The sequence below is a fragment of the Tachysurus vachellii genome, chromosome 3 (assembly GCF_030014155.1).
Source record: "Tachysurus vachellii isolate PV-2020 chromosome 3, HZAU_Pvac_v1, whole genome shotgun sequence".
Taxonomy (NCBI): domain Eukaryota; kingdom Metazoa; phylum Chordata; class Actinopteri; order Siluriformes; family Bagridae; genus Tachysurus; species Tachysurus vachellii.
The window spans coordinates 14003754-14030219 of NC_083462.1; the positions used below are offsets into that span (position 1 = coordinate 14003754).

Below are 26466 nucleotides of genomic sequence, written 5' to 3' on the forward strand. Positions count from 1 at the left end.
TGATGTGAATAAATCAATAAAGTGGTTGTGAACTGTTGTAAGATTTATTATTTTTATTTACAACAATAATGTACTGAAACAGGAAATTTGTTTCCAGCTTTAACAGGACGGTTAAGTTTTAGGTTGAAAATCAAGTAGTAAGCATTTTTATGTAACTGAAGAACTGAACCCTGAAAAGATTCATCTGTAGCTTCTGTAATGTGTAAAATCTGAAAATTAGAATAATGCCATCACACAACAATCATTTCCTAAAACCTAACCACTACATCAGCACAGGTTATAAATGCAAATGAACTCCAGAACCCAGATGGTTCCAGCAAAGATTTCCTGGAGTGGTACATGCCTTAAAATAGCCCAAGATAAGAGAGAATATCCTTGTAGAATGACTTGGGTTATAGGCTTAAGATAAAAAATTTACTTAATACATGAAAAAGTAAAATGTAATTATTAATTAATTAATATAGTTGTACCCTTGTCAATGGTGATGGACCGGTTGAGAGCAGATGAGATCAGACAGGAATCTCCATGGACTATGATGACATTGTGATCTGTAGTGAGAGTAGGGAAGAGGTTGAGATGAGCCTAGAGATATACAGTAGAAGTGCGAACTAAAGGGAAGGGGAATGAAAGTCAGAAGGAACAAGACAGAGTACATGCATGTGAATGAGACATAGGGCAATGATGTGGTTGTAAGGAGCGAGGTGAGGAAGGTGAATGAGTTTAAATCCTTGCTAGCAATGTCCAAATTAATGTAGTGTGGTAGAGAAGTGAAGAAGAGAGTACAGGTAGGGTGGAGTGGGTGGAGAAGAGTGGCAGGAGGAGGATTTGCAACAGACCAGCTATGTTGTATGGCTTGGAGAGCATAGCACTGACATAAAGAAAATGTAGGTGGCAGAGCTGAAGATGCTGTGATTTTTATTTTTGAAGATTAGAAATAAGTATATTAGGGGGACAGTGCAGGTAGGATGGTTTGGAGAAATGAGAGAGGTGAGATTAGGAGGGTTTTGAGGTATATTAGAAGAAAAATGCTGAGGATGGAGCTGCAGGGCAGGAAGAGTAGAGGAAGGCCAAGAAGGATGTGGTGAGGAAGACCTGCAGGTGGTTGGTGTGACAGACGAAGACACAGAGGACAGATCGAGATGGGGCAGCCAAAAGAATAAGAAGATGATATTAAAAGGCATGTTGAGGTGTATGTGTAATGCATCATGTCCACACTGCAATCTATTCATAGACCTGATATTCACAGTCTTATTAAATCCAGAATTGTAGCAGGAAAAATAACAAAATAAAGAAAAAGACAAAATACTCAAAATTCTACAACTAGTGGGTTCAAAACATTATAACCGAACAGAAGACTTGACCCACCACTGCCACCGCTACAAATGTACTCTGGGCATTGTTCACTAGTTGACTGTTACATGTTTCATTTTTTTTTAAACAAGGATCTCCACCAATGAACAAGTACGTGTATGAATGTTGGGATTTCAGTTGACTTGTAAAAAATGAAAAAATGTATCAATGCAGCTCTTCTGCCTGGCCTGGGCCAACCAGGCATACATGTATGTTCCGTATATACTGTTTAAATCCTAAAAGCTTGCTTGGTCTCTGAAAGCAGCAAATATCCCAGAAATTGGAATCTAGCATGATCTACCCTGTCAACAGATCATTGGTTATCCTTTCTTGGATCGCTTTTTTTAGGTAAGAGCAACTGCATACCGGGATCATCCCACAAGAGCTAGTGAACCCTGTATAACTGATTCAGTGTGCATAAAAATTTTATTTAATTTATTTTAATTCAATTAACTCAAGTTGATCAGAACCTCTCAAGCCATGCACCATTTATCAAACATGACCTAACTGTTAGAGGGTGGTATTGTTACCACAAGACAAATTCACAAACAAATGAGAGTTACCATGTGCTCTAGGAGCTTCCAAAATTGTCAGTCAACAACCACAGGTCATCCAGGGAAGCGTGAGAAAGATATTTCTGGGGGGAAATAATAAGCTGAAGCTTCATTACATTGGTCCACATTTAAAATGACGAATAGAATTAATTTCAGAATTGAGTATCATGTCTATCTCCTTTCCCATTTGTCATGATGTTTATTGTGATGCATGTGTGCATCTCGTATTTATCTGTATTTCAATTCCATATTTCAATACCATATTTATCGACTAGAGTTAGCAGGGCAGGAAGCCAGAATTAAGCGCATGGCAAAAACATCCAAACTAAACATCTAAATAGTAAATCCTGCAGTATTTTAGAATGCAAAAAACGTCTACACTTAAAGCATTTTCTGTGGAAAGATCAGTCTGTCCTGAGGTAATTATATCAGTCTGACATATGATTCATCTCAAGATATTCAGTTCTTACAAAGGTATTATCCATCAATGTCTAATGTGGTAGAGAAAATTCTGTATAATATTGATCAAATCAATATGCGGTTTACATCACCAGCTGCCCTTGGAATAAACATGTGAGAGGTAAAACACAGCATGGTGGAGTTCAGCATGGGGCACTCCCATAGATTGTGGGCCTTCAGACAGTGTTATGGCTAATTCAATTCTGTTTTTAGTTCTTGTCTTACTTGAGAAACCACAGAAGACCCCCTAACACCCCACTATCCAAATCCCATACTAATGTGCCCCTATTGCATTGGAAATCAGAGTATGGAAGATAAAAGTAGGTATGGGCCAAATGCCAGGGCTTAGAACAGTTGTCTCACATGTAGAGACAGATTCTAATGTACTGTCAGTAGTTTCTCTAAGCTTGAGGCAAATGCTAGAGGAGATTTCTTATAGCCCAAGCAATGGATAATTTGAAAGGTCAGAATGTTTAAGGTCTTCCTTAAAACATATTCTTCTAATTATTTATATAATATATGAAATTAAAATATTTAATCCGCCATTGCGTCAGTGAGCTTTGTGCTCTTGTTTTCATGAGTGAGCATTTGAAGACTTTGACGGGAAGGAGTTATTGTTAAGTCTGTAATGAACTCAGAATTTATGCTGCCCTGTTAGTTCCTCAGTAGCTCTTGGTTACACAATTCCACTAGACCATAAACCTTTGTAGAAAGGACATTATTTACACTTACATTACTTACTGTCCAGTGTCCAGTGTCCTCATATCATCGCAGAGAGTTTTTCCTTGTTACCTTGTCATTAGGGATAAATGTTAGAGATAAATAGTAACTTTATTTTATTATTATTCTGTTTCTATATTTCTGTAAAGCTCTTCGAAACATTGTTGTTAAAAGTGCCATACATAGAAGTGCAATTGAATTGAATTAAATTAAATTGAATTGAATTAATCCAGATCAGGTCTATTAAAAACATTGCTAATGATTAAAACACTATATGGCCAACAGTATGTGGATGAGTCAAAATGTGGTCATTCTTTAAATATGTACCACAATGTGGGAGACATGATTTTCTAGAATGTCTGTGTATGACTGTGTATGACGTAGGATTACTTTCCCTTCACTGATCTCAGAGGCCCAAACCTGTTGCAGCATGACAATGTACACAAGGTAAATTTCTTGAAGACATGGTTTTCCAAGGTAGAAGTAGAGGCTGTAAAATTAGAAAAGACAGGGCCAACTTTCAAATAGGATATTCAGTAATCTGATACTGAGATTTGGTCAGATGTCCACATACTGTACTGTATCTTTAATCATATAAAGTTTATTATACTAAACCATAATACAGTAAAACATTAAAACCTAAAAATATTTTTTAGAGTAGGTGTGACTACACTGTTTCATTCATACATTCATTTCATTTGTACAGAAGATTTAGAAGTGAGGAATTCAAGGTGTATGGATAGTGTATGGACAGCAGAAAAGCGCATGTCCTTCAGCAAATTCTTGGAACTATATTCCTAATGACTTTTACCAGAAAACGACGATGTTGTTGTTGTTGTTGTTGTTTCGGCTGCTTGGAGTTCAGGGTCGCCACAGCGGATCACGTGGTCTGCAAATTAGATTTTTTGCAGGTTTTACACCTGCCTGATATAAGCCACCAATATAGGCCAATATCAAGCCTCCCCTTTATCTCCATCCCAAAGAAGGTTTTAGCACAGCAGTTATGCTCATACAGTACAGTATGTACATAGGAATAATAGTCATGAAACGTATCAGTCTGGATTTGGTAGCCTAGTGGTTAAGGTTCTGGACTACAAATTGGAAGGTTGTGAGTTTGATTCCCACTTTCACCAGGCTGCCACTGCTGGGCCCATGAGTGAGGACATTAACCCTCAATTATATAAAATAAGGTAAAAATGTTGCTCTGGATAAGGGTCTCTGCCAAATTCTGGAAATGTAACGGATTTAGGCCTCATCATAGCATAGAGACAGCACTGGTAAAAGTGTAAATGACCTGTTACTGGCCTCTGATCAGGGTTGTGTCTCCTTATCATGCTATCTTAATTGATAGGCTAGAACATGTTGCTGGTGTTAAAGGGGACAACCCTCTCCTGGCTCAGGTCATATTTGAATGATTGCTATCAGTTCATAGATGTAAATGGTAACTACTCTAAACAAACTACGGTAATGTTTGGCGTTCCGCAAGGTTTTGTTTCAGGCCCATTGCTTTTCTCCCTATATATGCTACCCCGTTGTGCAATTATTCATAAGCATGGTATTATGGTTCCTCTCAAGGTTTCTTCCTTTAATTCTAGGAAGTTTTTCCTTGCCACTGCTGCCTGAGGCACCTCAGACTTGCTCATTGGGGATAAATACATACACATTTAAATATATCTAATATTAATCTTGAATTTTGTATTCTATTAATCTTTATATTATTCTTTATATTAACCTTTTGTTCTATGTTTATGTTATGTAAAGCCGCATTGAGACAATGTTAATTGTAAAAAGCTATACTGTACAAATAAACTTGAATTGAATTGAATTGAATTGAATATTAGCTTCCACTGTTATGCTGATGACAAGCAGCTATATGTTTCAGCTAAGTCAGATGTGAGTCACCTGCTTAATAAGATTAAAGATTGTGTGAAGAACATCAGACAGTGGATACTTACTAACTTCCTTCTGCTTAACTCTGACAAGACAGAAGTTCTTTTACTAGGAACACAGGCAGACAGAAGTAAGCATTCTGATTACAGAGTAACTCTGGATGGTCTTTCTATTACATCATATGCAGCAGTAATGACATTGGTGTGATTACTGATTACGATCTCTTATTTGAAGCTCACATATATAATATCTAAGCTTAGTGACGCTTTACGTCCCAGGCAGCCCTCATGTCTCTGTCACCTTCTGGCTCTAGCCTTTTAGTTATGCTGTCATAGCTAGTCTTGCCAGAGTCCCTGTCTTCACTTTGCACATAACGTACAATGTCCATCACCTGATTACAATCAGAACCATTTTCTCCTCTGATCAGAGTTCATACTCTGATTACCTCTTCTAATGGACCTACTTCGGCAATCCTGACGTTGTACCCCTTGTTGGAGTCTTGTTGCCTGGTGGTCACCCTGCTGGGGATTGATCTGCGTTGTCAGCCAGTGACTCATGATATTGCTGTGGATGGGGCCACCCAGAGACTGTCAAGCCTTCTTTGAAGTGTTGTGTCAGTCAGCTGTATGGTCTGGTCTTTATCAGCAGTCATTTAAAGACTTAAGGCAGGAAGGAATTAGTGTAGGGTTTGTGGTGAACTCAGAGTTTGCGATGACCCATTAGTTCTTCAGGAGCTCTCGGTTGCACGATTATAAACTGTTGTAAAAATGACATTATTTACATTTATATTATTTCTTTCCAGTGTCACCTAAATATGGATGAAGTTCACTTCTGGTTCCTCTCAAGGTTTCTTCCTCATATCATCTCAGGGAGTTTTTCCTCATCAACATCAGCCCCAGCTTGATCATTAGGGATAGACATTAGAGATCTATAGTATTTTAAATTTTAAATTGATATTTTTAAATTAATTTTAAACTTTAAATGTATGTATTCATTTATTTATTTTTATTCTTATTTTTATTATTATTATTATTATTTATTAATTTATTTACTTTCTATACTTCTGTAAAGCTGCTTTGAGACAATGTGAATTGTTAAAAGGGCTATACAAAAAAACTGAATTGAACTGAATTGAATTGATTTTTTTCTGGGCTTGGGACCAGCACTGAGAGTTGCCTCTTCAGTGGCTGGGTTGTGGACCACCAGAAGGCACACCGGAAAACTATTATATTGTATTATTCATCAGATGATGACCAGTGTTTTTTTATAAACAACTGGAATATCTGACAATTTTCCACAAGATTGTTGATATGGAATGAGAATTACAGGGGAATGTTTTAAGCACAACAACTGAGAGAAAGTCAGTCTCTTGACTATTTTTTTTCTTTCACATAAGGTATATCAGCACATGTGCTTTCAATTTACTAATTTACATTTAAATGCATTCACAGAGCCAGTAATATCCATAGGAGTAACTTTGTAAAAATAGAAATCAGAAATGAAAAGCTAAAATTGACTGGAGGTAAAATTGTGCATCTATAACATGGAAAAGCAAATAAAAAGCAAAAGAACATGATGTAATTGCTGTGGTTTAGACTAACTGAGACGTGTTATGCCATTACAATCTCCTCTACATCCTGCTAACATCCTGATTATTAAAGCTATGGGAAGAATCAATCATTTTGATAGATAACTCTATATTCATTTGGTGTTTTACTGTATTGTCATATTCATTCAACTTCTGTCTTCATGACGTACTTCCTTCACACAAATTTATGTCCAGTGCCTTTTTTTGTTTGATGATGATTTTTTTGTTAGAAATAAATAAATAACACACTTTATTTTTAAGCTTTAAAAAAATCCTATAAATAAATGTATTCATACAGTGTACATAAAAAGTACACTTTACATAAAAATACATAAAGTGCTTCCTCAAATTTAGAAAATACTTAATTCTGTAAACAAAACATTCTTCAATAAATACACTTAAATATTAAATATAAAAATTACAGTTGTTTCAGGGAAATAAAAAACATAAATAGAAGCCATTGGTCAGCTGTGAAATCTGTTTGAGACAAATGAAAAATATCTGCTATAACTGTAGAAAACAGGGAATTTGTACATAAATTAGCAAATGCATAAATAACTGGCTGCTGTCTTCCATATCCAAGACCGTCACAGTTAAAATTCTAGATGCGTTGATGTTCTTGCAAGTATCTTGTCTTGATTTCATCTGTTAGCATGGGAGATGAGGACCCAGAGAGCTCTACAATACCAGTTGCAGAAATTCAGTAGTCTCTTATGAATTACTGCAGATGAACTGTATACATCCCAGGCAGATGTAAGAGGAGGCAAAGAGAGAGATGTATTTTGTGCAGGAGAATCTGTCTGAAAAGAAAAAAAATGAAATTCATGTTCAAAATTATTCATTTCAGTTCAACTAAAAAATGTACCATTATTTTAGCTGGGTGCTGTAAGTCATAGTACTGTAGGTCAGGTCTGGAAGCACCTCTCAATTTATCTTTGAATAAATGTTCTTGGAGAGTAGAAAGCTTCAAGTTCAAGAACTTTCATTTCAAAGCCAATTTTTATCCTTAAAAAAACACAAGACGAAGAAGAAGAAGTGATAAGATGTGATAATACTCTAATACACAGTGGTGACTATGTGCACTATCCTGTACTTCTTCTACCTGTTAATTATAGCTGTATATTAAATGTTCTGTAATAAATGAACTTAGCAGTTTCTCAAGAATTGTAGCTCTTACCAGACTTTGTGCAAGAACGGTGATAGAATGGATTGCATATGAAATTTTCTGGATTCTATCTGACACCAAACCCGACTGGTTGTGCCAGTACAGCAGCCAGTCATAGTGAAGCTTGAAAGAGTGGAGCCCTGAATGAAGCTGTGATAGGGTGCTGTTTACCTTTTGGTGTAAATAAAGAATACGTTAAAATGGCATATATGAAAATGAAGATATGTTTGCACTAAAAATCTATCATATACTGTTCATCTAAATATACAAAGAAAACAGAAATAAATCGTCTGGAAATGTAATAGCTGGTACCTTGCATTCTGTTTTATTTCTATGTGAGCTTTTTAAATGAAATGTTTAGTTGATGTAGGGGATGTCTTACCTTCACATTTTCTAGGTCTTTTGCCCTGAAGTTTAAAGCAGGCAGCGATGTAAAGTTGTGCTCAAAGAGTAAATTGATGTCAAGGTGATGCTGACAAATTACAGATACTTAATTAGAGGTTGAGATTGCAGAGGGTTACATACACAGGCATTGTTTTTTTTATAAGTATGTATTCACTATTTAGGCCCTGGTAATGATCAGAATGCAGACTTGTACAAAACATTTGCACCAGATTCCTAAAGATTTAGCAATAAAAAAAATAACTGAAACCACATTAAACTTACCACAGCTTCATGTGCTGCACTTATCAACAAACGGATCTGCTGAAACAGCTTTGTCAGACCATCCTTGTGACGTTTCATAGGGGTTGGATGAGACATTGTCAGGACAGGAAATTCCACCAATAGCAATAAAAATAATAAGCAGGAGGTTGACCCTGGTACTGTAGAGGAAGGCAAGAAGGAATTTTTTTGGGACAGTCCAACATGATGTCATTTCAACAATGACCTTTTATGTACTCTGGCTCAGCACCTTTTGAGCAAGCATCCCAATCCTTCAAACGGTTCCAAAGAAAAAAAAATACTTGAGCAGATCCCAGTGTGTCTTTTTAAAGGTACAGATTTACTGCTACAACAGACTTACTATAGCAACATTTCACATTTAATTTAGTTTACTGCTGTATGTACTTGACTAAAAAATGACTTGAGTTGCTTCAGAGCATTCTTGACCTACATACAGTATGGTTTTCTGAAGAAGGAAATGACTCAGTGATTTCTTAGGAATCTGACATCATTCTTCATCAATCATCAATTTACTGCAAATGTCTCAAATCTGGCAAGAAGACCAAGTGATGGATTATTCCCCTAGATATAAAATTGTGTCCAATTTTATCGGTAAAGGACCAGTGTAGGTGCAGGTTTTTGACTGTCAATAGACGTAGCCCTTTCTGATTAAGACTGGACATCCCTGATATATTTGATTCCAAAGAAAGCATAATGATGCAAATGATGCCACTAGAGCTCTGACCTCTAACCAAAGTTAAATAGATTATTTAATGTTCAAACTGATCTTTATTTAAAGAATAACAATGCAATACAATGGCCATTATTTGTACCAGACCTATATAGCGTTTAGCGTTTATCTTGGGCGATGTTGCAGCCTAGTGGTTAAGGTGTTGGACTACCATTCAGAAGGTTGGGAGCACAAATCCCAGGTCTGCCAAGATGCCACATCTGGGCCTCTGAGCAATCCCCATAACCCTAAAAAGGCTGTCTGTTAAATCTTGTACTTTCTGAATTATAGTTTGTAATGCAACTAAGATGACAGACAAAATTACCACTACCAGGGGATTTCAGACCAAAGCTGCTGATTCAGTAGCACTTCAATTGCATTGTGACTTCCCAGACTGCCATAAAGACAAACATCCAGGAAACTCATGCACAAACAATTAATGCTAACATCAGACATGTTTGATGTCTGGCTCTGTTTTTAGCAACATTAAACACAAATGGGCCATAGGCCATCGTAGTATGATGAGGACATGCCTTGAATCTGAATCTCTGATTGAATCTGTCTAACAGTTTATTGGTATAATTGTTTAATAGATTCTGCTATTCTTAGCCTAATAATGTGTTCTTTATACACAGCCATTTGTTTTACAGTAAGTGCATGTTCACAGGTAAGACAAAAAATATTTAGAGTTTTTCCTAGAACCTAGTTGACCTAACTGTAAGATCTAATTGTCTGATAAACTCTTGTCTGTGTTATTTCCTGTAGCCTTTAAAGCAAGCAATCTGTTTCTACTTCTCTGGAAATAAACAATCCCCTTCCTGTGATGATGAAGTGATAACAGCTTCTCACCTCTCTCCACACAGTTCTGAGAAAGCGCTAGCCATCAAGTGAAAGTAGATCTTGACTACAACCTATTCTATACAATTAAACAAATTTGTTCATATACCACATGAACTCTTTTGATTGGTTTTGTGATTAACACTATGCAAATTAGCCCAAACAACAACAGTGCTCTACAGATTAAACCTCAAAAGAACCCTAAGATGAAATAGTCATTGATAATCAGGTTCTGAGTCATTAGGCTGTCATGCTGATAGGTCAACTTTTATGTACAGTAATGCAACACAAACAGTTTTCAGTGAAAGTCCACTCATTGCTTTGGAAGTAATTGTTTTCAAAAGCACAATGCAGTCTGAATTCACTCTAGAAATATTATTTAAAGATCCTGTGGCTAGAAATTTCTATCACTAAGTAATTATGTAAACAATTATGTATTGTATAATCCAGAACGTCATCCAGGAAATCTGAAATTAAATAAAACAACTTCCTGGATGACTGGACAGATTTCTATAACTGGTTTTCATATGTAGCAGGAAAAAAAACACATTTAAAGTTTACTTTGAATAGTAGAGCGTTTCAGTAAAAATATCAGGTATGACAGTGTTGTATTAAACTCTTCTCTCATGAGACCAAATAATGTCATAATAGAATCAACATGGAATCATATAGAGGATACAAAATAAACTTACATTTCATGGCTATCCCAAACACTCAGTAAACAGGGACTGTGAAGGGCACGCACAATCTATCACACAGCTAAATGTTTAGAGTAGTGTAAGAGTCCCCATTTATAGTATGACTATGACACACTGCTCTGACTCATACGGTTCATTCACAAAAAAGTACACCCACGCACATCCCCCAGACCAACAACCACCCCCCCAACCACCCCAAAAAAAACATATTCTTGTCTTTCAAAGAACGTCTTGTCTTTTATTTTATTTTATTTATAAAAGTATCCTTTCTAAAGAGGTTATATCTGCAAAATATCACGTTATGCGTATGTGCTCTAGTCGTGGCCATGTTTGGAGGTGATCATATACAGATTAACACAATCATACAGATTATAGATAGGTAAAAGTATTTGTATTTTTAATGTAATTAAGTCTTGCGTTTCAGCATGAAAAAAACTTACACATTTTTAACAACACATCTCTCATTGGGCTACGCACACATACACACACACACAAATAATTTCATATGTACATAAAGTGACAGGATGATAGTCTGGCAGTGCACATAATAGGAGAAATCTGTAGGACATTTACTAATTGATGGAACACATTGAGAGATATAAGAACATATGAGAGCACAAACAAATCAAATGGTGATTAAAAACTGATTAAAAGCCACTCTTTCATTCTGTCTCTTACAAACACATGCCACAGGCTCCCTGTCTCACTGCCTTCCTCATCCACGCATCGACTACTTGACACCCTGTGACACATCAGCCTGATATTCAACACACACGCACACACACCCACACACACACACACACAAACACACACTCTCTCACTCTCTGTTTTGTTCCCCCACTGAATTTTTGTTTAACATAAAGGCTGATAAGAGTACTGAGGAGGAGAGTGCAGTTTGGGGTTAGATGCAGCCTGTGAATTGCTCAGGAAGTGACTGGAGTCTCAGAAATCCAATTCATTTTATTGTACAGTATACGGTTTCAGCCAGACCTTGTACCATGTTTCAATACGGAAGCAGCTCTCTTGTAAACTATCTAATCACTCATTTTTTATTGGTTTAGTTTTAGCGGTACATTGTGTTTTAATTTGGAAATTGGAAACTGGATACTGTGCACAAAAATGGATCTAATAATAATAATAATAATAATAATAATAATAATAATAATAATAATGAAAATAAAATACAAAAAAGAAATAAAAAAACATTTAATACAATTATTCATTTTGAAGGTTTAAAGGAACGTTGTGAAGGAAACATGTCAGTTCCTTTTTTTCTCAACATTCATTAGCCTGCATTTCTGGGATTAAGTTTAACTTGCTGTGCTGGAGTTCACTTCACAGGGAAGAACAAGGCTGGGTTTTAGTCTTGTGAGGCATTCCAATTGCTCTTAATATATCATTTGCCATTTTCTAAAAATAAACAAACAGTGGAAGAAACAAAATCAAATTACTGGCCGATCAGAAAGCTGGTGGAGCTGCTTTGCGTTTCTGTACTTACTTTTCCTGTACCCTTATCCACAGAGACTTACATTTTTTTTCGTCTTCTTTTACACAACTGAGCATTAAGGGCCTTGCTCAGGGGCCCAACATTGGCAGCCTTGGGATTTGACCAACATTCTGAATGGGAGTCCAATATCTTAACTACTAGGCTACCAGACACGGTTTGGAGCTTCTAACATATTGCGTACACACCAGTGATCCTCTGACAGGATGAAAGCTTGGCTTATGAGAAATTAGAACCCACTATTTATTGTGTTGGGTAGAAAAGCCTTCATCTCAATTATGAAGTCAGTGAACAGGGTGAACTGTGGGTTATTGTTAGCATCTACAGTAGGTCCAAATGAATAATTATTTACAAGCATAAATTTCCCAGTTACCTCCACAACTGTATGATTCACACTGTGTACAACCTTAGACAAGTTCGCACATGCATTTTTTTTTTTAGAAGAACTCAGACGTCTGCTATGTTCATCAGTGAGTCTTAACCCTGCTGCGGCTGACACTGATGTTAGCATCAGACTTTCCTGAATCGCTTGTGTGATGTCATCGCTTAAACACAGACATCATTGTTGTGTTACAGTTCAAGCTCAACTTGTCAGATCTTGTAGCCTCTGGTCACTGAAATGTCAACCTGAAATCTGAACACCGCTCTACCAACTAATTAAAAACTTTTACATTTTCAATTTTCAAATTTTATCTTTTCCATAGTATGAGAAAAATTTGAAATTTGGGTTTGGCATACTAAAAATCCCAACAAAATTACAGAAATTACATGTTTATTTTGAACCTGACAATAACAGTTATAAAAGTGTAAAAGCTCTTAACAGTGCTTGTGTTAGCTGCACATTCAGCTTATCTTCCATAAGCAGTGAGCAAAACAAACAGTTTCATCAACAACAAGAATCATATCAGCTTCTATTCAACACCAGTCAAGGTTTAAAACAATTCCAGCTAAATATGTTTGTGGCAGGTTTAGCGATTGACTCTCTGGTTATTGTTTGGTGTTTTAGCCAATCGAAAGGAAGCATGCATTCTACCTGGGATACGTCACGTTCGGTGGACCGCTGCGTCATGAACCCAATGTTGTATTGTTTGACAATTTTGTATTTTGCCTAATGTCTCTGACTATTATTGGTGATATGAAACTGTGAATGTTAATTCCTTGGGTGAAATTCGCAGGGTGGCGTAGTCGGATGGTGTGACGGTTGTTATTCTGAGCAGTTTTCATCAAAATTTGCTAATATAGCTTCCCTGTCCTTTCCCTTGCCCTTGTTCCCACCATATTTCACTTACTCTAACAGTTATCCAAGTTGCATATGTTGTATATATACTAGAGTAGAGCTGTCCGTGAGTTTGAAACCCAGGTCACCTCTTAACCCTCAATTGCTCATTGGTCTGATTGATATGAATACAAGCAGCGAGCAGGAAATATATCAATGGATGGCAATACGTCTGATTTTTGACCTTATTTTACTCTTGAGAATCCGACCGTCAACAAAATATATTCAATGTCTATTTAAAATACATATATTTATTAGTTATTTTTCCCAAACATTCAAAATGTAAATATAGGATCTCTTATATTTAGGATCTCCTACCATCTTCTATTAATATAATAGAAAATAGAAAAATATTTTACATCGACTTAATCAATTAACTTGAACTGTGGTGGACTGAATGAGACTCCTACTCTTTATTAACTCTGGTTTATTAGGTTACATACTTAAGATACCATGAGTCTAAAACAGTATTTCTTCTACCACTGATGTATCTACACAAGTTGATGTATGCCCACCTACAGAGAGGAATAAAGAGGTGATTCCCATTTTCGGCATCCCATTTTTCCCCGGCTTTGCTTCCCACTAACATTATGGTATGTATGGAATGTTTGAGAGGGAGAGGCCAAGTGGGGGAAGTTTCCAAAAGACAGTGTGTAACAATGACTCAGCAAGTCTTATTTTTCTTTCTTTCTTTTTTTTTGCTATCCTCTGCAGCTCTGTAGAAAAGTTGAATGATGATAGAATGGCTCATGGTCTGAAAAATCCAAAGAGCTCAGAAAGAACTATGAAACAGAATATCAGGAACCACATAAAAGGTAATAAAAATAATATTTCTGTCTGGAAGCCATGAAATAAGAAAGTGTTTTTATTCTAAATTGCTTGTCTCTGGCATCTGAGTAACATAATGACCATGAAGAGGGAAAAATGCCAGGAGGCCCGCTTTCATTTTGATGACTCATTTGCTAGAATTGCCTCATGGTGCAGACGGTCTCCTCTCCCCAATCCTCTCGTGGATTTCCTGCTGGAAAAAAAATCATGCAACAGCTTTAAGTAACACATTCCTTGCAATCCACATGGCATACGTAAAACACACGGCATATCCATCATAACGGCAAGATAATCATTATACTGTTCGATTTTTCTCTGCAACTTGCACCTACAAATGCACATTATACTACATTTTCCATTTCTATATTTATAAGTAAATTCTGTATGCATGTAAAAATCTGTTACTGAATAGTTATGAATTGTATCTCAATTCACAATGTACTGTATATGGTTGTGCGATAAATTTTTATTTGATTTTCATTTAAACAGGTTGAGGTGATCAGTAGCCTAAAAGATGTGATTGCGCCAGCTTTTCCACAATTGCCCCTATTAAAGACGGTTAATGCTGAGTGGCACACAAACAGGATAATCAGTCATCCAGTTGTTGGTCCCCAAAAGCCACAGGAACATGCTGTACCACAAGGCTTACTATAACCAGTTAAATGAGGCACCTGAACAAGGCCCTCAACTACTCAACCATATAAATGAGATTAATGTAGGTCTCTCTGGAAATGGACATCTGCCACATGTCATGATTGTGGGCCAAACTGAAGAAGTGGCGGTGCGGCATATTTTAGGAGTCTATGAAAGTCCTTTTTTCAGCATGGTTCTCTTTCATGCATTCTTTTAGGTATCTCACCGTAGGATACAACTCTCTGCAGTAGGCCCATTTTTTAATACACCAAATATTGTTGACAGACAGCCATAACCTATGGATCGAGGAGACATGTTCTTCCCCAATAACAAAGGCCAATTCTCCATCATTTTGTCATTCAGATACTACTTCTCAGTTTATTTGTAATGTTCTACCTCAATATGGCGACCACTGGAGCCTGGCTTTGACACAACTCAACTGTCAGGTGTTAACTTACCTTAGACATAAAGGACCTCTCCTAGACCATAGAAGAATTTTATTTTATAAAGAAATACAGACTTTTTCTGAAGTCAAACTCAGACTCCAGTCAGCAGCTATCCCTTAGCCTTAGTTGCTACTGAGCCAAATGTTTGCAAAAAAAGTTTTTTTCCTTTATTCCTAAAGACGAGGAAGATGAGTCTGCTTAGCCTTGCAAAGGGGGATGTATTTTGTTGAATATGACATCGCTGAGGCTACGTTTATCCCGTGTGCTCAGGTTGCCCATGTTATCTTGTGTAATCTTTAATCTTAGCATAGATCTGCGGGATGCAGGACCTTCTCTTGTCCATTGCACTCGCAAAAACCACCAGATCTCACTATAAAGAGGAGCAGCTACCAAATCCAAAAAAGCAAAATAAAATAACTTTTCTATTAGAAATGCTTTTTCAACAGAACTGTCCAATTGAACCATGAAAAACTAGTCATCAAATGATCCTTGTTGCTCTTTACCGTATGACAATAATCTGAAATGAACAAGTAACTGTGGAAGTTTCTGGCAATCCATAAAGCACAAAAGATCAGCACTGATTGAGACAGAGTTTGATTCAATCATGATGCAGTGTTGGTTGTTGTGGTACAAAATGGCCAGTAACATTAGCCAAAAAATGACTGTGCTGTAGCCCATGAGATGAAAGATAATGTTTCAAAATATAGAAAGTACACACTGTTATGCTTTTAGCAAGATAATCTAAGTGAGGTAATTTAGCCTTAAAATAAAAATGAAGTGGCGTTTCAAAAAGGTAAAATGCAACATTATGAAATTTCATGTAGCTTCTGAATGTCCTCTGCCCTCTAGACAGTAACACAGACTGAACAATATAGTGAATATGATGGTGGCATGAAATATATGAGATATGAAATCTGTATCTGTACCACATGCAATAGCAACAATCCCAGAATCAGAATCAAGTATGAAGTATGAACATTAACATAGTTTAGCAGTGGTAGCTCAAGTAGTTGTTCAGATGTTTGAGGTTCAAGCCCCAACACTCCTGAAGTGCAACTGTTGGGCAATTGAGCAAGGCCCTTAACCCTCGCTGCTCCAGGGGCACTGTATCCTAGCTGCCCCTGTGCTCTGGCCCCAACCTCTGTGAAGAAATAATTTTACTGTGCTGTAATGTATATGTGTTGAAAATAAAGGCTTAATTTCAAACAAAAATGAAATCTGCACATCATCTCTTATCACGCTAGAGGGCAGTATACATGTGTACCAGTTTCTAGTATCTAGTATCAGTTCTAGTTACTAGTCTATGATTATAGACCTTCAGATATTATTTTTTAAATTAGTGACACAATGAGGGACTCCTACTTTCATATATTCTTCAGATACCTAATGAAATTATTGAGAAATTAGGAATTACTTCTAATCATCATCAGCTGCGTTTTAGTTTTACTCTCTGCTTAGTAAGCAGATTTTCACTTCCATCTCTTGACATATAATTGCAACACTGTGATAAATCACTTCCTGTTTCTGCATTCTTTTAGCCCTAACTTTCCCTTATACCTATTATTGGGCTTGCTTAAAAGGTCGTTTTATATAATTATTAATATTATTGTTTTTTATTAATAATTATTAATAAAATGATTCATATTATTATATAGTAAAGTATTATTAAATTATTTTATATGTATTTAAACAACATTATTATTGTTGTTGTTGTTGTTGTTGTTAAAAATGACATATCTCTTTAGCCAGGCATACACATAGCACATCCTAAGCTAATACTATAAACAGCAGCTACGCTAATTCTTCTCCACTTTTTTCTGCTCATCTAGAGGCATCTAGTGATTGTCCATTTGGATTTCGCTTCATCTTCATCTATCTGAAGAGAAGAAAGCCCATGAGGACTTTGAGGAGAACAACCTCTTAATGAACACACAAAATTACATTCTACATATGCTGGAACTCCATCAATGAGTATGTGAAGGCTTCGGCACGGACAAGTTGGTGTTAAAATGAACTCAGATGACAAGCTAATTTATGAGTTTCTCAGGAACTCCTCGTTACACAACTCCAACTGACTGTATCTGACTGTAGAAAGGACATTATTCATAATAACACTCTCCGGTGTTTATAACAGTTTATAATCACACCCTGCACCCAAATTAGGATGAGGTTCACTTTTAAGTCTGGTTCCTCTCAAGGTTTCTTCCTCTTCCATCTAAGGGAGTTTTTCCTCACCTCAGGCTTGCAGGGATAAATAGGTACAAATCCAAATAAATCTAAATCAGGTTTTATCTTCTGTAAAGATGTCCATTGTTTAAGCATTAAAGTAAAAAAAAATTGAATTGAACTATTGTTATATTGACATTACTTTAAGTAGCAGTAGCTATAGTAGTTGTAGTAGTGATGAAAATGAGCTTGACAGACTACATAACAGTTTCACAATGGTGTGCTAAATGTTGAATCTTAGAAAAAAGAAAGAGTTTATATGATGCTATTGTATGCAGTGTATATAGAAGTTAATTAGATATTAGGTAGGAGGGAGGAGCTGGCATTGTGTCTCCTCCCATTTTTAACAAAAAGACAAGAGGATGTAAGACCTGAGTATACACTTTTAATTGTCTTCGGCTTGTCATAAATATAGCTCCATACTAGGTAAAGTGGTAAAGTATCATTTATACATCTACACCATTTGGCATTGCTGTTTTTTGTTTAGCAACAACTTACAAACACTCCAACAAAACTAACAGGTAAGATCCTTATGTCAATATGTACTTGGATGTATTATTCTAAACAGTGTTAGATCATTTATCTACAAAAAACAGTTTGCATACATAGTTAATAAAAAAAAAAACTACTTGATGCATATGAGTAGTAAACAAAATAATTTGCTATCAGAAATTTAGAGCTAGAACAATTTCAGTGCAGAAACAATGTTAATAATGTTCATAAAGGAACATTTCAGGCAACAGACTTTCATCAACTGTGCAAACAGACTGTAAGAGATAAAAAACACTGGCTCTAATATTCCATGAGCACTCCTTCATCTCTACAGTAAAATTACCTATAATAGTGTAAAAGGTTTGTGATAACTTTGGAATTTATTTTTCTTAGGTACCCTGTTGTTGTTGTTGTTGTTGTTGTTGTTGTTGTTTTGGCTTTGTCATGATGTATTTTGATGTTTTATTACTGTGATCTGACAAAACCAAGGCCAGTGAAACCATAAAGCTGCAAAACATCCAGCAAAACTTTAAATCTATAGGAAACAATAGATCCCCAAATATTCACTACTAACCCTAAGTTCATTATGGTTTAGAAGATATCAGGATGTTCTAGTAGACATTAAATTATGCAGAAATCCACGTAATGTGATGAAGAAAAAAATAAACACAAGAGCTCAACAGATAAACTCATAAAGGAGATTATAAATGTGAAGAAGCTTATCAGGTTGAAATAGAGTTTTCAGATGAAGTATAACATGCATCATGCTGCTATTTTTTCCAGTTCTTTATTTGGAGGGGTGAAAGGGTTGCATATCTTTTTTTACAACAGACATTGAGTAAGGGACTGTCCAGCTTGGAGAAGTGGAAATTGTGTTATGTTAAAGGAAAGAAAATCATGATGTGTGAGGGGGAAAAAGATATCATCCTATGGCAGATAAGAAATTTAGTTACATCAAATTTGCATTCTTTAAGGAAATAGGGTCAGAAAAAAAGCAAACGTATTGCTTAGAAAAGTCATAAAATGCAACATATAATGCTTTCACTCTGTCTTTAGCAGAATGACATCTGCAGACACCTTAAATCTCCTTCCTGAAACTGAAGTCACCAAAAGTGACAAGACAATCATGGATGTTGATGCTATTATGAACAACATCACAATTGTTTTTTACGCAATCACTATATTTTTGGGCACTTTTGGAAATGCGGTGGTCATCTGGATGTCCGGATTCCGTCTAAAAGCCAACGTCACCAATGTCTGGTTGGTCAACTTGGCTGTAGCAGACCTGATTTTCTGTTTCACTCGTGTTACTTCACTGATTAAGAACCTCTACGATGGATTTTGGTTCTTTGGCTTGTTTCTCTGCAAGTTCAATGGATTCTTCAAGTACACCAATATGTTCTGCAGTGTTTTCATCCTGGCCGTCATTAGTCTGGATCGGGTAATTTGTGTTTGGCAACCGGTGTTCAGCCGGCAGCGGAGAACTGTATGTGCAGCTAGACTCATCAGCGTTGTGGTTTGGACAGTGGCAATGATCTTCAGTGCACCATATTATGTGTACCGACAAGTGTATATTGGAAAGAACAACTTAAGCAAGTGCTCTATGGAGGTAAAAAAAAAGCCTTTTTATTTTCTGACAAAGAGACAATAGACAGAAAATATGTTTTCAACTATCATTTTTTTATTCATGTTCTTTGGGGTGTTGGACTACTGATCTTAACCCTCAATTGCTCAGATATGTATAAAACAATTGAGATTATCTGTTCACGTATTTTATTTAATTTCACAGGTGCCACAGTTATCTGAAGCTGACAACAGAGCTAAGATGGCCTTGTACAGTATTCGATTCTTATGTGGATTTTTGTTGCCTTTCCTCATCATCCTGACCTGCTATGTACTAGCTGGTTTAGGGATACGGCGAACACGGATCATTCACAAATCACGGCCCCTTCGAATTCTTGCAGGATTGGTCTGTGCATTCTTCCTGTGCTGGGGGCCTTACCACTTTCTCCTATTGGTCAAAATGGTGGACAGCAAGAGCCAAGCAGTAAAAGTGGGCCTGCCCATAGCTAAGGGTATAGCTTATTTCAACAGCTGTGTTAACCCAATTTTGTACTTCTTTATGGGGCTGGACAAGAGACTGCGCTTTAATCAAAGCCTGTCTCGGGTCTATGCTAGAGCTCTAGCTGAAGACTTTGAGGTACAAACTTCACAGTCTAAGGATTGCACAGGAACAATGGATGACACTTCAGAAGCATTGCAAGAGTCATAGTGGCAGGGAAGTAGATGTTTGTAAGAATGGTTGAAAAAAAGCTACACAGTAATTGGAAGAAGAAACTAAACATCAGTTTATACATGTTAGTTATGATGTTAATGTACCTTTCATTTCCAACTTTGTGTACAGTATTCGCTGAAGTTTATTGTTTATTCATTTTAACTAATGCATTAAGTAATAACAGTTAAGAAAACATTCATTTAAAGTATTGCCAACAATAAGATTTCATCATTATGTCTAGAAAAGATTGTAAAATAAATAATAACTAATTTTACAAACAATGCTTAATTTACTTTTTATTAGGATATATTATATCTTGATAATGGTCATGGGAAAGTTTGTCCAAAACAATATTTTAAAAAATAATAAGAGTGATTAAGGTTAAAAATAAGAAGGACTCTGAGACTGACATCAAGGACCCCATAAAAGGTATTATATAAAGGTTTAAATTTTAAATTGATATTTATCCCTAATGTGCAAGCCAGAGGCAACAGTGGCAAGAAAAATGTCACCCAGAAATGATATGATGAACAAATCTTCAGAGGAACCAGACTCAAAAGGGAAGCTACAGAGTGTGATTAAATAATTTCCTTAAAACAACTATATTATCCACAGCAGTACCATAAATATCCAGGTAGTCCACTTGGGGCTGTCCTCGGCAACAGTGAACACTTCCAAATGGTGAGATCCCAACCAGAAGTAGGGCATCAAGATGGAAGAAGAAGAGATAAAATGGCAAGGAACTTTGGGAGATCAGGAGTATTTTGTGTAGCTTAACAGAGAGAGAGAGAGAGAGAGAGAGAGAGAGAGAGAGAGAGAGAGAGAGAGAGAGAGAGAGAGACTTTTGTCTTTTGAGTATTGTTTATTTTAACAATCTATGCATATCAGCATTTTCAAACATCTACATATGAATGCAGACAAATAGATAAGATAGATATAGATAAATAAATAAAGTATTAAATAAACACGTAAGTAAAAAAAACATACATATATTTTACTTTATAAGAAACACCCAGTCAGCTACTAAAAAATACCATCTTAAAAGAAATGAAGTAAAAACTTTAAAACATTTTCATTCCAACTCTGGTGTGAAAAAACATTCATCATTTGAAACAGAGCACACAGCTTCCTCATAGCATCAAATCTGTTGGAATTTTCCTAGGTCCTTCATGCATTTATAAAAGCTCCACGAAGATGCTAGTTTTTACCAGTCTTTCAAAGGTTGCTTTTACATCATGTTGCATTTTGTGACACTTTGATTTTTCTGCTGATGTAGATGGCCATCTTTTCTTGGCCAAAAATAAAATTAATCAGCTGAACCTCTATTTTGAACCTTTCTTTTCTTGTGTATTTAAAACCAAGGATAAAAATAAGTGGAAAAACCTTGATAGAATTCTAAAAAACTGACCTAGTCTAGAGCAGGTCATAAAATCATGAAACACTGTCTCCCTCTGTAAACATCAAGGACACTCGTGTGTAACTTCTGGATTTAAAATACATATAAAAACGTTTACAGAGAGGATGCTATGCAGTATTCTCCACTGCAGGTCACCTGCTGTTTTAGTTAACAATGGCTTGTACAAAGTTCACCATTCTGGCTTTACATCATGTTTCAGGCCAAGGACACTGCACCAGAGTGTATCTTCCCTCCTATCTTACCATTTCTTGTTAAACACTTTGACACATAGTTGGTAGAGACTCTTACCAGAGATTGTATTAAGATTTGCTGTTGTTGAATCCCCCTCTTAAAGAAGGGGTCTCCCTGATGGTACTCACCTAAAAACACTACAGTCCTACTGGACAAATGAATGAGTCCTTGGCCGCTCTCTTCCTTGGGGAAGTATAAAATGCTTTGTGGTAGCCAGTGCAGTTTGTCCCAAAAAAAAGTCAACCATCATGGCCTGCAGACCTGCTAGCACTTGTGGAGGGGATCAGTGCAGGCCAGCTTGTGCCATAGCATTGAGGCAGCAAGATTATTCACTACCAGCATTCTGCGCTTATTCGACATCTTCGGGACAAGCCATTTCCATTTATTTAATCGTCTTTTATTTTCTCACTTACACCTTCCCAGTTTTTCTTTATATATGTACTGTCTCCCAGGTACATTCCCATCTATTTGAACCCACCAATTGTCCATGTTAGGTTGTCTGGGAGACACCCTTGCAATCCCTGATTAAAATGGCTTCACTCTTTTTTCCAGTTCACTTTTGCAGATGATAACAGGTAAAACCTTTTTATAATGTCACTTAAGGTATCAATGTTTCTCTGTCCATTTACCATAACAACAACATAATCTGCATATGCTGATACACAGTTTTGGGTAGTAAACCTAGGTATTGATAAACCAGTAATTTTACTTCTTATCTAGCATAAAAATGGTTCTATGGCAAGGGCATATAGCATGCCAGACAGAAAGCAGCCCTGCCCGATACCCCGATACACTTTAAAAGGTGCACATAAACCACCGTTAAGTACTGATGTTCAACCCGGTCATAAGCCTTTTCCTGGGTCAGAAAAATAAGACCAGTCTTCAACCCCAATAGTCTAGAGACGTCCAAAAAGCAGCATGGAAAATGGGCGGTCACCTGGAATTGATGATCTTTTGGTAGAGTTCTACAAAGCTTTTTGGTCAGTGTTAGGGCAGGACTTGCTGGAAGTGCTGAAGGCAAGTACAAATGAAGAGAGGCTGCAAGTAGTTGCAGAGCAGTCCTGACCCTACTACCAAAGAATGGTGATCATAATGACCTGAGGAACTGGTGCCCTGACTCACTCTATGCACAGTCATTAGCAACAAGACTGGGGAAGGTTATTGAGCCATCCATTTTGTCCAGACGTGCTGTGTGCCTGGCAGATCAATTCATGATAATGAACATCTGAGTCGAGACATTTTGGACGGGTTGTGACCGGGTTGAAAATCAGTACTTGTGGTAAGTGCTAGAGACTTTTGGGTTCAACTCAGGTTTCCTGGCCATGATACAGGATTTGTACAGTGACATTGAGAGCATACTGAAACTTAACGGTGGTTTATTTTAATCAGGGATTGGAATAGTGGGGAACCATGTCTCCCAGACAACCTAACATGGACAATTGGTGAGTTCAAAATATTTGCGAATGTACCTGGGAGACAGTACATATATAAATAAAAACTGGGAAGGTGTAAGTGAGAAAATAAAAGATGATTAAATAAATGGAAATGGCTTGTCCCAAAAATGTTGAATATATGCAGAATTCTGGTAGTGAATAATCTTGCACTGCATTGATCCCCTACACAACTGCTAGCAGATCTGTAGGCCATGATGGTTGACTTTTGATGGTTGGGACAAACTGCACTGGCTACCACAAAGCATTTTATACTTACCCAAGGAAGCCAAGGACTAATTCATTTGTCCAGTAGGACTGTAGCGTTTTATCTTTAGTTCTTGCAGAGACACCTTACAGGCTCAGGGAGCCTCACATGGAGAGCAGTGGACAACAGAATACTGCACATGGTAGGAGGATGGGGTTTGGACATGTCACTGTTTTTAATAGACACTAAATGTTTTAATCTAGCTGGATTACCTGCTTTTTACCAAGGAATTTTTAAAGTTTGTAACCATTTCAGAGTGCAGAGAAGGGACTGCTCTTCACTTTGCTGGCTTTCCTGGACGAAACCTTTATACAGGGTGTGAAGGATGTGACAAGCAGGATTTCTCCAGCCTTGACAAAAGTGTTGATATCTTCAAAGATTTTGACACTGAGGCAGCTTGTGGAGCTGGTAGGACCTGACTTCACTCACCCAAAGGACATAGCAACACGGCTAGGGGTGAAGTCTTTTCGAGTGGTCACACAGCTTTTACAGCGGTGGAAGTCTACACTCACATCAGAGGAGCGCATGCAGCTAATGGACTATTGTACTGGGGTGGTCAGCCCAGAGAGAGGTGAGTCCCATCAGGGAGACCCCTTCTGGAAGAGGCGGATTCAACAGCAAATCTTAGAACAATCTCTGGTAAGAGTCTCTACCAACTATGTGTCAAAGTGTTTAACAAGAAATGGTAAGATAGGAGGGAAGATACACCCTGGTGCAGTGTCCTTGGCCTGAAACATGATGTAAAGCCAGAATGGTGAACTTTGTACAAGCCATTGTTAACTAAAACAGCAGGTGACCTGCAGTGGAGAATACTGCATAGCATCCTCTCTGTAAACGTTTTTATATGTATTTTAAATCCAGAAGTTACACACGAGTGTCCTTGATGTTTACAGAGGGAGACAGTGTTTCATGCTTTTATGACCTGCTCTAGACTTTTATCAAGATTTTTTAAGCATTTAAATGTTTCTTTTACTCCATTAGCACTTTCCAGGGTCTGTCAATGGCTCGAACTTTATGCTTTTACTTCCGGTTTGGGAACGCTGTGTGCATCTAGCTGCCGCTCCATGCTGGGTTATTGTTTTGTTTTGTTTTGTTTTGTTTGCCTGCTGCGTTAATTCACGTTTCTGAATTATTGTTTGGATTACTTCCCGATCTGAGGAATTTCCATATGTTTCCATATGTTAATGGATATGCTACTCAGCTAAATGTTGTCTTTGATTGTTTTGACCTCATCCAGCATGTTAATTTTCCAACTCATACACATGGTCACATGCTTGATCTTGTTTGTACATCTGGTCTGAATAATATCTCTGTTGACAGTTTAGCTAACCCCTTTTCTGACCATAGACTCATTTCCTTTGATTTTACATTTATCTGTCCAGTCAACCACATCAAAAATCTAACCATACCTTATCGTCATTTAAATACTGTTGACACTAGCTCCTTTTGTGATTCTGTTGCCTCCTCTACTCTTTCTGATATGCTAAATTTAACTTGCCCATCTATGATTTATGACAAGTATTGCTGTTCTGTCGAAAAATTTTTGGATGAGTTTACCCCAACTAAGAGGTCTGTCCCTATGTCCCATTCCTCCCCGTGGTTCAATGCAGAGCTTCGAGGTTTGAAGGTAAAATGTAGACAACATGAACGTCTCTTCAGGAAAACTGGTTCAACTGGACATTTTCTTATATTTGCTGAATGTCATCAGCAATGTAAATTGGCCTTAAATACAGCCCGCTCTTCCCATATCTCCAGCATCATTAACAAAGCAAGCAATAGGCCCAAAATGTTATTTAGCACAATTAATAAACTGACTCAAGCACCAAAGCACAGCCTTAGTGACTCTGAATCATTTCCAGGGTAAGATAGATACTCTGTATGCGACATTTGGTGAGGAACCAACTACTGAAGAGCATATGAAATCTCAATCTAATAATTCTATGACAACCCTAGCCTTAACCACTTCCTCATTAATCACTCAGCTAATACAAAAATCTAACTCCTCATCATGTACTCTTGATCCTGCACCTACTTTCCTGCTAAAGGACTGTACATCGGCGATTTCTGCCCCCATCTCCCACCTTATTAATATGTCATTTATCTCCTCTACTGTACCTGTGTCACTTAAGACTGCTGCTGTTACTCCCATACTCAAAAAGACTAATCTGGACCCGGCAGACTTATCCAACTACCACCCTATTTCCAACCTGCCATTTGTATCGAAGATTATGGAAAAGGCAGTGGCCTCTCAGCTGCAGTCATTCCTAGCTGGTAATAACCTCTTCGATATTTTTCAATCTGGCTTCCGCCAACAGCATAGCATGGAGACCACGCTAGTAAAGGTTGTTAATGATCTTTTATTCACTGGAGACAGGTAGTCTCTCTATACTTCTGTTACTAGACCTCAGCTCTGCCTTTGATACTGTCTGTCATAAGATATTACTTTCCCGCTTAGCGGAATTTGGCATATCAGGCTCTGCACTATCCTGGTTTTCCTCTTATCTCACGGGCAGGCAATATCACATCTCCATACACAATTCGAAATCTCCTACTGTCTTACTTAAACAGGGTGTCCCACAGGGCTCTGTACTTGGCCCACTACTATTCATTCTGTACATTCAGCCGCTTGGCAACATCATTCGTCGACATGGTTTTAGTTATCATTGTTATGCTGATGATATTCAGTTATATACTGCCTGTCAACCAGATTCTGTTAATGTAAAATCCTCACTCTCCTCTTGTGTTAGCGAGTTAAAACTATATCTACACTCAAATTTTCTTAGCCT

General features: G+C 37.1%; 2 protein-coding genes across 2 annotated transcripts; one reads left to right on the top strand and one right to left on the bottom strand.

The window, feature by feature from the left end:
- Positions 1 to 6999: 6999 nt before the first annotated feature.
- il11b (interleukin 11b) lies at positions 7000 to 10721 on the bottom strand. Its single transcript, XM_060864910.1, has 5 exons — positions 10649 to 10721; positions 8393 to 8550; positions 8109 to 8198; positions 7739 to 7897; positions 7000 to 7361 (listed from the first exon to the last, which is right to left on the bottom strand). Exons 1-5 carry the CDS (start codon positions 10653 to 10655, stop codon positions 7203 to 7205), a joined length of 573 nt encoding a protein of 190 aa, XP_060720893.1. The 5' UTR covers positions 10656 to 10721; the 3' UTR covers positions 7000 to 7202.
- Positions 10722 to 17965: 7244 nt separating this feature from the next.
- LOC132842235 (formyl peptide receptor 2-like) lies at positions 17966 to 20445 on the top strand. The gene is made up of 3 exons (XM_060864911.1): positions 17966 to 18088; positions 19119 to 19668; positions 19849 to 20445. Exons 2-3 carry the CDS (start codon positions 19120 to 19122, stop codon positions 20329 to 20331), a joined length of 1032 nt encoding a protein of 343 aa, XP_060720894.1. The 5' UTR covers positions 17966 to 18088; position 19119; the 3' UTR covers positions 20332 to 20445.
- Positions 20446 to 26466: the final 6021 nt, after the last annotated feature.